This window comes from Elephas maximus, chromosome 21 (assembly GCF_024166365.1).
Source record: "Elephas maximus indicus isolate mEleMax1 chromosome 21, mEleMax1 primary haplotype, whole genome shotgun sequence".
NCBI lineage: Eukaryota > Metazoa > Chordata > Mammalia > Proboscidea > Elephantidae > Elephas > Elephas maximus.
In genome coordinates, this window is record NC_064839.1 from 52,997,759 (window position 1) to 53,010,252 (window position 12,494).

General features: G+C 46.6%; 1 protein-coding gene across 2 annotated transcripts in view; it reads right to left on the minus strand.

Moving 5' to 3' along the window:
* Positions 1-180: 180 nt before the first annotated feature.
* Positions 181-12,494, minus strand: part of ZCCHC14 (zinc finger CCHC-type containing 14) — an 80,230-nt gene continuing 67,916 nt past the window's right edge. For both annotated transcript variants that reach the window (XM_049863925.1, XM_049863924.1), the window contains 6 exons: positions 11,610-11,892; positions 8,768-8,859; positions 8,294-8,421; positions 7,079-7,219; positions 5,525-7,000; positions 181-4,183 (listed from right to left, as the gene is read on the minus strand). In XM_049863925.1, coding sequence (XP_049719882.1) covers positions 4,128-4,183; positions 5,525-7,000; positions 7,079-7,219; positions 8,294-8,421; positions 8,768-8,859; positions 11,610-11,892 — 2,176 coding nt within the window. In that variant the 3' untranslated portion in view covers positions 181-4,127. The remainder of the gene's footprint in view (positions 4,184-5,524; positions 7,001-7,078; positions 7,220-8,293; positions 8,422-8,767; positions 8,860-11,609; positions 11,893-12,494) is intronic.

Here is a 12,494-nt window from a genome sequence, read left to right on the forward strand (position 1 = left end):
AAGGACTAAACCCCTAGTTTGGAGATCAAGAATAGAACTGAAAAGATACGCCCTTTGTAGTCTATGAGAAAAAAAAAAAAAAAACCTAACAAAATGAAGCACTAAAAAAGCCTTTTTTTTTTTTAATTTTTATTTTCAGTACATTAAATTTACTCATAAAAACATTCTAAAAATGTACAATTTTTCCTTTTTAACAAAGTATAATAAAACATAAAAACCCCAAAAACAGAATACTTGACATTTACAATTCAAAATCAAATTAGCAGAATATTAAATATTTACAAAACTATATCTTTTAAAAATATTTATAAAGTTACATGCAATTTTGTAGAATTGACATAAAAGAATGGCTCAAAAATGGGAGAATTTTCCTTCATTCCTAAAAAGAAAAAGTCCAATAGAAGCTGTAAAGATTCTTGAGTACACAAGGTTTTCAGTACCAAAGCCTTTATCTTTTTGTGCATGTAAGAACTTATATCTTTTTTAAAAAAAACGTGATGAGGGGTTATTACACATGAAGTTGTGTCTGGGGACTGATGACCTCTGCTCCCCTCCCTCAGTAAATAGCATAGTAACGTTGACCTTTGGCCTCAACCAGCACAGTATGTAGTTTTCTAGAATATTGCGAGTGTTGATAAAAGATGCTCACCTTCACTCAGACCCTTGGGATTTCTCAGCGGCTCAGCCTCTTTGGAACCCATGGCTTTCAGCGTCCCCTGACTCGATCTTTGGGAGTTCCCTGTGCTGGAGACTGGCTAGCCGCTCCTGTCCCATAGGGCTGCTCTGGGTGGTGGACAGTGAGCAGCCAGGCATCTCCCTGACAACCCTAATACTTCAATGTGCAATGCCACCGGTTACCAGTATGCAAAACTAGCATGGCGTAAAACGGAACGCCACTGACACAGGAAGAGCGAGGAGGGGATGACGGATCAGGAAGGAGCCACCCAACACCCCTCGGCCAGTGCTCATCACAGTGGGAGCTAATGTGGACTGTGCTCCCAATAGGAAACAGTAAAACAGCTGTTAACTTTAGGCAAAGTTAATACACTGCTACTGTGCCTCGGTACATAGTCTGTAGTGTAAACTAACTGTTGACTTCTTGCAGTAAAGGAACTAGAATTCTAAATACTGAATTAAAATACTGAACCTACTAACTACTATATTAACAAGCTGACTCCTGTAGTCTTGTGGAGATTATAGATGATGCTGGTTTTTAATACCCAATCACTTACACTTTCAAGAACAGTGTCTTTATTTCTATTGTTAAGTGCTAGCTCCCATTTCCTCAGTGCTCTTCAGCAATTAGGAGTTAACATTTAAACACTTTGCAATTTTCTGTATTACCGTGAAATAAAAATTACAAAGAAAGTAGAAAATTGAGCATTTTGCTTAAACGAAAAAAGACTAAATAGTTGTTTTATCCCAACATTGTGTTCTACTTTGATCTGTACATTCCACTCTCCCCATTCTTGGAGATAAATGGGTGAGAACCTTTAACATAAGCCATGCTCAGGGGCACATGAGTGGGTGGTGCCTCACCGACCGCTGCAGCATCTGAACAGATCACCGTTTCAGGTAGATGACCAAGGGCGAGGGAGCTGCGTGATCTGTTTTCAACTGGCTATGACGTCTTCTGATGACTGAAATGCTCATTAGGCTTAGCGACTCCGGTGACTTGTGGAGAGAAATTCATCAGAGATAATACTGCTAGCAAATACTCCGAAGTCCAAGTGTGGGACACATTTAGGAAGAGATTTCAAATATCAGCAGTTGAATTTTTCCTGTACCGTATAACGTATATGTATATCTCATGGTTCTTGACTGAACGGCCTTGTTGGAGACATCACACCACACATGCATTTTCAAAGACAAGCTGAAATTTCTAAGACCTGTGATGACTGGAACACAGCCACAACAACATCTAAACTTCTTGACTTCAGTTCTGAACGTTATCCTTCAAATCAAAGTTGTGGGTTTAATGTGTTGATGAGCCTCTAACGTTCATCCAAGTAGTTCTATAAGGGTAACAACAGACACTTTCACTCCCCAATACTGCCACCAAAACAAAAACTTAAATATGATTGTTGTCGTTTGTTATGAGACAGTTTTCAACAACTTTACTGAGTGGAAACAGGATTTATTTAAAATATCTCTTTGTTTAAAAAACCAAAAAATTTTAAAGTTTGGCTTTCAGCACATATCCAGGCCACTGTGATGGCCTTCAGAAATATCAGAATCGTAAACAGCAGTGAGCATTCCAAGTCTTCCTTGAACAGAACAGGACAAGCTCCAGTCTAGTACTCTTTAAGGCAAAGTTGTGTCAGTTCTCATTGTTTTGACATTGTGTAGTTTTATAATTTTTTAAGAGATCAATGTAGCATTCCCAAAATAGCTGTTGTGTCACCATTACTTCAGAGCCGTGTCTAATACTGGCTACCACGGGTGGGACTGGAACGCAGATTCTGTCAAGTCTGCATTGCATAGAAATGAAACACTATGAAAATAAAACTCTACAAAACTCTACTAAAAGCCTTTCATAAAAAATGTAACAACATTCTGCCTTCGTCTCCATGAAACCAGGAAATGGATCTCAGCATCTGAAGCCTCACATCAATCACAGGGCCTCCAATTCTCGGGTATTCTTTTGATTTCTATCAACTTTGCACAAGGCTGACTCCCATCTGAGGAGCGGTGGGAGAGTGTAGTGATTTTCTTCCTTTTAAAATAACTACTCAACTAGGAAATCTCTGGCAAAACCTTACTGATCAATATTTTAATATTGAAGGGTTCAGAATTTTAAATAACTATTAGCAGAAAATTCCCTTTAACCTTAAAGATTTAAGTCCCTAAATTTCAGACTAAAAAGCCTTCATCATTCCATGGGGTTGAAATTTAGAGATCTATGGTGAAGACTTTATCGCCTACCTTAATAAATCTAGACTTCTACAAATACTTGAGACCTATTTTGTTGTGTGGTCTCTTTCAAAGTCTTATTATCCACTGAAGTTTTCCAGGTAATTTTAACGGAATTAACTAGTAATGCACAGTCTTATACAAAAGAGTTGACAGGAGAAAATTTAACTCTTGCTTATAAATTATAGGGTTGTCTTATTGTTGAAATGTCTGTCTCAAATGTGATGCCTTAGCAGGCAGCCTTGGGGGTGTCAGTCTGTACTGGAGAAAGCAACTTGCAAACTCAGCCAAGGACGTGCTGCATCCATCAGGGCCAACGGGCCCCAGAGGTTGGCGTTACTGTGTCTCGGGAAGAGCTCGTTCGTGCTAGAAGAAAACAGGACTCACGGCTACTGCAGGGCTGGAAGGGAGGGGTTCTCAGAGCCTGACAACTGGATTCTCTGGGACTTGGACCCTTAAAAATTAAGTTGTTGCAAGTAAACTATTCCTACTGAATCATGTAGTTTAAATTTATTTGCAGGAAAAAAAAAAATTAAAAACCTGAAACTGCTACAAGTGTTTGAGGAGGAAGGGAACTAGTGACCTCTCTGTGGTCTCATCGCCTGCTGGTGCCAGCTCTCTGATCCGGATGGGTAGCTCGGCTCTTGTGCTGGCTGGTCTCAGAGGCGTTCTGTCTCCCACAACTGCAGAGATCCACCTCATTCTACATTCTTCTGTAGTGCAATCCTTAAAAATCCCAGAGATTAGTGCCTAACCACTTTAGGGAACAACAACAAAAAAAGTAGACATTTTTCCTAACCAGGGGTGTCAAGACTCCGACTGGTGAAACTCCACTTGGAAAACGTCAACCTTCAGTCCTCGGTTCAGGTCGCGTGTAGCTGCCCTGGAGCTGCGTGTCAGCCTAGAGGGCCCGTCACGGCTGTGCTCTTCGGAGATGGGAGGTTCCTGCACTGCCACCATGCACACTGGTGGCAAACTTCACCAACCATGGAGACACACACTAGGAAAGTCCTGACAGCAAGCTCCAAACTCGGGTTTTGGCAATAAAATTGAGTTTGATGCACTCCTAAGCTAGGTTTTCTATCCAGTCTAGTAAAGTAAAGCACCTTTGGATTAAAAATATTAAGCTCAACAGCAACTAGACTGCTCAGTTTTGTATTTAATTTTCCTCATGTCTCCATGGCTTAATAATGTTCTGTTGCCAGAGAAAAATATCAATCTGTGGAATCCAGACTTTCTGCTGGAGGGGCGTATTTCAACCTAAAAGTACCTGGAGAGGAAAAAGAGATCACATTTGCATCACTGCAGGACTTCCACAACTCATCTGTCATTTCTAGCATTCCTGGTCAAGACTTTGGTGCTGGAAATTTAGATGGCCTGTTCTTACCACTCCCAACACCCTCTTCCCCCAAAGCTGGACCTTACTGTATGAATTTAAAATACCAATCAATAGAGAAAAAAGACTAAAAAGAAAAGGTCCAATCATTTCTTTACTCTTTAAAGCTCCCTCCCAGGATTCAGGCTCTGCACAGCTAGTGGGTATGTCATGAGCCTCCCTACCCTGGGTCTGGGCAGGTGAGGCCTGGTGTCGCCATGGGGGGCACGCCTCTCTGGGAACGGAGTGCAGGGAAAGGGCAGAGCCTCCATCGGTACTAACTGCGCCAGGCCTCCTGAGGTAGTGTCCAGGGGGCCTGGGGCCACTCAGTTGTTTCTGAAAGCTCTCCAGTGGACGAGGACACACTGGCAGGTTTGGTGTAACCCTCTACAGGTAAGTCACTGCCGGTCAACAAGGGCCACGTGACTTTTCACAATGCACAGTGAATAGCCACGGACCAGGGACCAACATCCCAGTTCCCAGTGTAATCCTCTTCCCACGGCACACGCAGCTAGTACAAACCTGCTCTCAGACACTAGACACGCACTCCAGTTTGACTGCAGATGGGTAGAGGGAGCAGAAATGAGAAAGCGGCTGCAGGAAGAAGGCGGCAGCCCAAGGAGAAAGGTGGCCGGCCGCTGTGTGCATGTGCACGGCCATGGGCGGACTGGAGGGGCAGGGCAGAAGGGGGCACGGTGAGCTCCACTGCTGATGGCATGCACCTGCTCCCTTTGCCACCACAGGCCACCGGTGCCGCTTACAAGGAGTACTGTGAAGCCATGAAGAGCGTGTCAGAGCCAATACCAAAAAAAACCCCATTGCCGTCGAGTCAATTCTGACTCATAGCGACCCTATAGAACTGCCCTGTACGGTTTCCAAGGACCGCCTGGGGTGGATCTGAACTGCCGACTTTCTTGGTTAGCAGCCGTAGCTCTTCACTAACTATATGCTACCAGGGTTTCCCTCAGAAGCAATAAAAAAAAAAAATTTTTTTTTTTTTTTTTTTAAATAGGAACCCTTTTTTTGGGCCTCAGCCTATTTCTAAGACTCTCATACTTTCCAAAGAGCATTCAAAAAATTTTTTCCTTTAAAAATACAAAAATTTACTGTTTTCATGAAAATTATCTGTATGCTTTCCCCCCAGCCTCGGTGGCTTTCTAACACCAGTGGGGGGTGTGGCCTCAGGAAGGAAGCTTAGGGAAGCCCTAGGTGCCCCCGGCACCATGTGCCTTTTACCTTGCCGGTTGAAGTCCATGGACGGCTGCTTGCAGTCCTGAGCCCGGTGGCCAGTGGCCCCACAGTTGTAACAAGAGAGGTTCCCACTCTTTTTGTGACTGGAGCCATTGCTACTGCCCAGCAGCCCCTGGGTCTGATAGACGCCAGCCGAGCCCGCCATGAAGTTCTGCATCGGGGGGACAGCGAACGTGGACTGCCCACCCAGCACGGAGTCTGCGGCCAAGCTGCCACTGTACGGGGAGTGGACTACCGGGAAGGCGGCGCCCCCACCATACTGCTGGGTGCCCACATAGCCACTGCTGCACATGGGGCTGAAGGGCAGGAAGGGGAACGTAAACATGGACGGCCCTGAAAATGGGTGCTGGAAGTAGTTGGCGTAGCTGACCGTCAGGCCACTCGACCCACAGCTCCCACTACACCCACAGGACGTGCAGACAATGCAGCCGGGTGGTGGTGGTGCAGGCTGCGGTGGCGCCGGCTGCTGCTGATGGTGGTGGTGGTGGTGGTGGTTCTGATTGGAAGTGGGAATGTTCCCCGTGGAGCTGCTGCTGCTGCTGCTGCTGCTGCCGCTGCTGCTATAGAAACTATTCTCAGGAACCGAGGAGAGCGTGGGGCTGGGGCTGGGGGCCGGGCAGCTGGTCAAGTTTGCCATGTTTGCAAACGAAGTCGACGGGTGGCTACCGGAAGAGGCAGTGTTGCTGTTTGCACAGAAGCTGCCTTGCATTGGGCCCACGGGCACACTGCTCACTGCAGAGAAGGCAACTTTGGTGTTGGCTGTGTACAGAGCAGTCCGGGGGTTGATTATTGCAGGGGGCACACTTATCTGCACACTGTTGGAGCAGGAAGTCTGCCCAGAGACGGCTGAGTCCGCGGGGACTGATGAGGACACTAGGAGCTTGATGGGCGGCCGAGCCACCTGGAAGACAGAGCTCGAGGTGCCGGTGGCCGCAGTGCTGGTGTCCACCACCAGGGCGGGCTGCTGGGCCGTCTTCATCACCCGGTCCAGCGCGGAGGCATGCACGACTTTGGCCCGGGGACCAAAGGAGACAGTGGGGGACAGGGAGCTGCCCTCGGGGACAGCGGCAAGGACCTGCACGGGCTGATGGGGAGCGGGCGCGGGCAGCACGTCCATCAGGGCATTCCCAAAGCCCTTGTCCACTTTAACGCTGCTTCTTGGTCCAGAGACTTTGCCCCTTTCCTCTAGAGACAAGAGTGAGTGCATGGAAGCCGAGAGCAGTTTCACGTCCGCAGTGCCTCGCTCCGCTTTGTGGACAGAGCTCAGCAGCCGCATGGGCGCGAGGTGGGAGGCTGTGGGCATCATCTGTGGGGGCAGGGCGTGGTGGCCCGCTGCGCTGGAGCCCGCCTCGTTCTGCACAGGGAGGACCTGTGCTGTGGGGCGGGCTGAGCTGGAAGGGAAGTGGTTCAACAGCATCACTGGCTTCTCCTTCTCAGAGCCCTCCAGGTGGACCTCAGTACCTGGAGAGAGGAGAGGGCATCAGTGCACTTCCTGTCAGGCCAAGGGGCTGGCCCCAGGAGTGGCACTGGCATCCTTACGTCTGTCATTCTCCTCAGCGCTGTCTGAGCTCTCCTCCCGGGCCTGCACCCCCATCGGGCTGGATGAGGAACTGGAGTATTCTGAGGAGCTGCCTTCCCGGGGCACCTGGTGAGCCGGTGGCTCCACCTCCACCCGCAGCTCTGCAGAGAAGGGCAGGTGTCAGGCCAGGGGCCAGCGCGGTGCTGGCAGGCATCCCACCAACCAGCACTGACCGACTGCCGCAGGCTGTGCCAGGCCCTTCACGGGCATCTATCTACTTGATTCCTTTATACAAGCTGGAAGGAGACAGGACTATTATCTCCAACCTACAGCCAAGACTCTGAGGTTCTTAGAAAATACAGTGCCCATGGTTGCCTGCTAGTTATGTAGCAAAAACATGGATGCGTCTGTCTCCCCAAGCCATGCTCTTAACAATATGCTATCATGCCACCCAACTCAAACACTTAATAAGAAATAGGATTCCAAAAAATGACACTGAGTTATCTGTCAGTGCTTTTAAAAGTAATCTCACCACGTTGTAAATACTCCAGTTTTACGAGGCCAAGTGATGTAATATCTTTTTTGTCACCTAAACACATTCTGGCATTTACAGCTACTGTTCTAGGTACTGTCACTGCGATGCGTCTGTTGTCCTGCAAGGCAGCAGAACATGTACTGCAGATGTCCTCGGCCTCCTTCACAGGAGAAGCTACTTTTTCTAATGACAGGGACAAGGAGGATGGCAGTGGGAAGTCCAATCGCTGCAACTTTCCACCTCCATGAGAGGAGACAGGGTGGAGAACTGGACGCTGCTGGTGGTCAAGGACCCAGAAGATTTTTGGTAATGGGTGCAACATAACCTCTCTGCACCAGTCTTGGGGAAGAAGACATTTTCATTTATTCTGTTCACTTCCTACTCTTTCCCCCTCGCCACAGAATTTTCTGGATCTAATTCTTTTAATTCTTTTGCTCAAACAACTTCAGTCAAGTCACCATTCTCCTGCTTCTAGCTGAAACTATGCCCTCTATTTTCCGACAGCAAAGATTATAAAACTTAAAATAATGAAAAATAAGTATGTATTTTAAAAATGCAAATGGAAAATGGGTGTGATTTGATGTCTAATTAATTACCAAAAGAACACACTGCTGCACACTCATAAAAGGCCAGGGTATTTAACGGCCAACACTCGATGCCCCACCTTTGCCTCCCGCCCCCCACACAGCCCCTCTCCCACCTGCAGCGTGGCTGCCTCGCATGGGCTGCAGGGGCCCGACGTGGCTGGTGGGGGGCACTCGCGCCACACCGCTGCTGGTGACCGAGGCTGGGCCTGAGGGGTTCAGGCACCGCTTCTCCGACTTCTCCCTATGAGAAAGGAAGCGTGAGAACGAGTGAGTGTCACAGCCTTTTGCTCACGAACTTTTTAGTGGTTCTCAAACTGTTTAAGTGCCTATGCTCCACATAAAGGTGACTGCCATCAAAATAATCTCAAAGGTGGCATGTCATTCTGTTTTTTGTCCAATTCACTATAAAGGGCCTTTCCTATCAAACCAAAGACACATCTGTCGACCTTTAAAAGCATTAACTAAGAGTTATACAGCAATGAAAGGTAATTTAATCACTAATATTTAATAAAATTATAAGTTGTAGAACTGTCCAGCAAACCGGAAACTAAAATGAATATAAATCTCAAAAACAATGTCATACTTACTTTTCCAGCTCCAGCTGAGTCTTGAGCTTTTTCTTCGCTCCCATGGTGAGGGACTCAAACTTATTAAGATCTTCTTCAGTAAGGCTCAAAAACTTCCAAAATAGAAGAAACAAATTATAAAGTTACTGACAGTGACTAAGGACTCTGAAAACAGAACTTGAATAAATTTATTCCATTTCTAGGATATATAAACCAATACACTTAATTATACAATAAAAGACTTGGAAAACAAAAACATTCATTTGCTAAATAATTTGACATCACCGGTTCAAAATACGAAACACGAATTTTGCAGCCTTTGTGCGTCTCTCTGGGCATCAGAATAGGCTTTGAATGCTCCTTTGCGAAGATTAGCAAGCTGGAAAACATGCTCCGTGGGCAGGTGACTAAATGAAGCATCTTGCACCAGTCAGTCCAACTGCTACAGAGATGCCATTTAAGGTATCCCCACTACAATGAGATACCACTTCACCCCCACTACCATGGCGATTATCAGAAAGATAACCAGTGTGGCAAGGAGGTGGAGAAGCTGGAACCATCATCCACTGTTAGTGGGGATGTAAAATGATGAAGCCATTGTGGAAAAGTGTGGCGATTCCTCAAAAAGTTAAACATGGCATTACAGGAGACCTGGCAATTCCATAAAGCATGAAAGCCACGACTCAGACACATACCTGCACACCAGTGTTCAGTGAGGCATTATTCACAGTAGCCAAAAAGTGAAAACAATCCAAGTGTCCATCAAGAGATAAATGTATAAATAAAATGTGGTATACTCATACATAAGAAGCTCCGGTGGTACAATGGTTAAGTGCTCTGCTGCTAACTGAAGGTTGTCGGTTTGAAGCCACCAGAAGCTCCAAGGGAGAAAACATCTGGCAATCTGCTCCTGTGAAGATTTCAGCCTAAAACCCTATGGGGCAGTTCTACTCCATCCCATAGGGTCATTAAGACTCAGAATCGACTCGACACCACACAGCAACAACATACTCATACAATGGGTTATCATTCTGCCATAAACAGGAACGAAATTCTGATACATGCTAGGACATGGAGCTTGAGAACACTACTGTGAGTGAAGTCACTTACACACCAAAGGACAAATACTGTCTCATTCCACTTATATGAATCTCTAGACATACACATAGAGACGAGAGTTAGTGGCTGCCGGGCTGAGTGGAGGGGGAAATGGGGGTACGGAGTTTCTGTTTAGGGCAATGGAAAACAGTTGAAAATGGATGATAATGATGGTTGTACGACATGGCAAATATAATTAGTGTCACTGAACTGTACACTTAAAAATGGCCCCAATGGCACATCTTATTATATCTGTTTTGTCACAATTCAAAACAAAAAATGGAAAGAAGGCTCATCAAAACACAAGCAAAATCTCACCAGCGCTCAGCACTCTTCTTCTAAGGCCGCAGCAGGAGCACAGTCTTCTGATGGCTCCCTTCCTCAACCTAACTACCTTTTAGGGATGATGGCAACTCTGTTGAGTAGTAAGCAACCCAGAGAAGTAACTGCCATCCAAACTGTGGCTACATGACCCACAGGCCAGATCCTAAAAGCAGACAAGCACTGCTCTAGTCTGCACAGCCTTCCGGAGCATGATCTGTGACCTGAGCCATTTCAACGCACACGTTCAGAATAAAATTTTAAACCGATCATGGGCGAGGTTCGTAAAATCTGTTTTTAAGGTTTATGAACCCTTAACAGAGGATGCACGAATACACTTATATTTGTTTTGTTTACTATGTAGTTAAAAGCTTGATTTCCAAGTTCACTTGTAGATTTTTGGACAAACGAAAATTTTACACAGATAAAAGCCACCAAATCATTTTACCCAGCAGGGGGAGCTCAGAGTTCAAACACCACATACAGGCTTAACTTACTTTTGCAATTATTAGTGACGCCACGACTAAGAAACCTCAGAATTCTTTAACAATGAAAAATGCTCCCTATGGGGAGAAATAATTTCCATGTAGGATTTCTGGGAAGACATGAAATCCATCCACTCCTCTAGATACCAAGCCAAAACCAAACCCGTTGCCATCTAGTTGATTCTGACTCAGAGCAACCCTATGTGACACAGCAGAACTGCCCTGTAGGGTTTCCAAGGAGCAACTGCTGGATTCGAACTGCCAACCTTCTGGTTAGTGGCCGAGCTCTTAACCACTGTGCCACTAGGGCACTCCTCTAGATACCTATAACCCACTTCCATCGAGTCGATTCCGACTCATAGCGACCCTACAGGATAGGGTAGAACTGCCCCACAGAGTTTCCAAGGAGCGCCTGGCGGATTTGAACTGCTGACCTTTAGGTTAACAGCCGTAGCACTTAACCACTAGGCCACCAGGGTTTCCCCTCTACATATAGCCCCCTCAAATCAGGTCGGATCATCCGGGTGGCTAATGCAGGTCTGCACATGGGCCCTGAAGCTGGTCTCAGGAGCATCTGCACAGACCCACATAGAAGGACACTTTATAAAGGGGGGACACCAGGAGTCACCATCTCTACCTATTACAGGGATGCTAGAGAGCACACCCATCACACCACACAGCACACCTAGGTTAGGAAGACTCAACAGGACCTAGAAAACCTGCTGACAATGAATCCTGTCTCAATCTCTGCTTTGGCTCCAGGAGCCTTCCAAGTGCACCAACTGCCCTCCAGCAGGTGCCAACCCCAGACTCTGTGCCTTTCTTACCCGTATCTCTTCCATATTGTGTATAATTTGGAAGCCCAATTCAATTCCTTTAGGAATAAGGTTAGAAGAAGACAAGTGATCTGAGAAAACAGCCAATCAAACTCCATAGTGCCTGCCTGGTAACTAACATACCTTCTCCATTGTGAGCTGCTTGAAGACGGGATAGTACTTGTGCAAACGCAGTTTCCTGAGCCAATCTAAAATCCCGTTTTGCTCCTGGGTCTGAGGGCTCTGCAGACTGGAAGACATCAGGATGGTGGGCGAGGTGTCCATCTGGGCTCGGTAGGTCAATGCCGAGCCGGTGCCTGGAGGATGGGCACAGTGGGGCAGGGTGGCAGCCGCACTGGCAGAGTGCTGCATGTGGTGCTGGGTGCTGTTCTGGGGAGACGGGATGCCAGCTACTCCACACACGGGCCTGCAGGGACAGTGGACAGGGGAAGCATGGTGCCTATCACCCAGAAGGATGCAAGATCCCCCAGCTGAGCACACAGAGCCAGCTCTCCACTCCACACTGCACCCAAGACTACAGTCCACCACCAGACAAGGGACACACAACAGGCATTTCCTGCTTCTGCCCCACCTCCACAACTACCACGGTAGTCAATGGATCTGCAGGCCTGCCTGTGGACGTACATGTAGGTGTGCACACATGTATCTGGGTGCATATGCTCAAAAGTATGTGTGTACATATATATCTGTATGCATGTGCTTCAACATGTCTATATGTGTACATGTTCATATGCATGTGTGCACACATGTTCTTGGAAGCCATGTGCTCGGAAGTATGTGTGTACGTGTGTATATATGTATTTGTATGCATGTGCTTAAGAGAAGGTGTACGTGCACCCATACAATTGTCTGTCGCCATCAGACTTTGGGTTGAGCCACCTAGTTTCCATTATTCTAAATCATGCAACAGGTCATCACAAATTAAAAAATGACTACTGAATCTTCAATATTCCAATCAATGTTTTAGAAGAGTAAAGCCTGGAAGGAGCAAAAAGCCTTCTCCTCCCT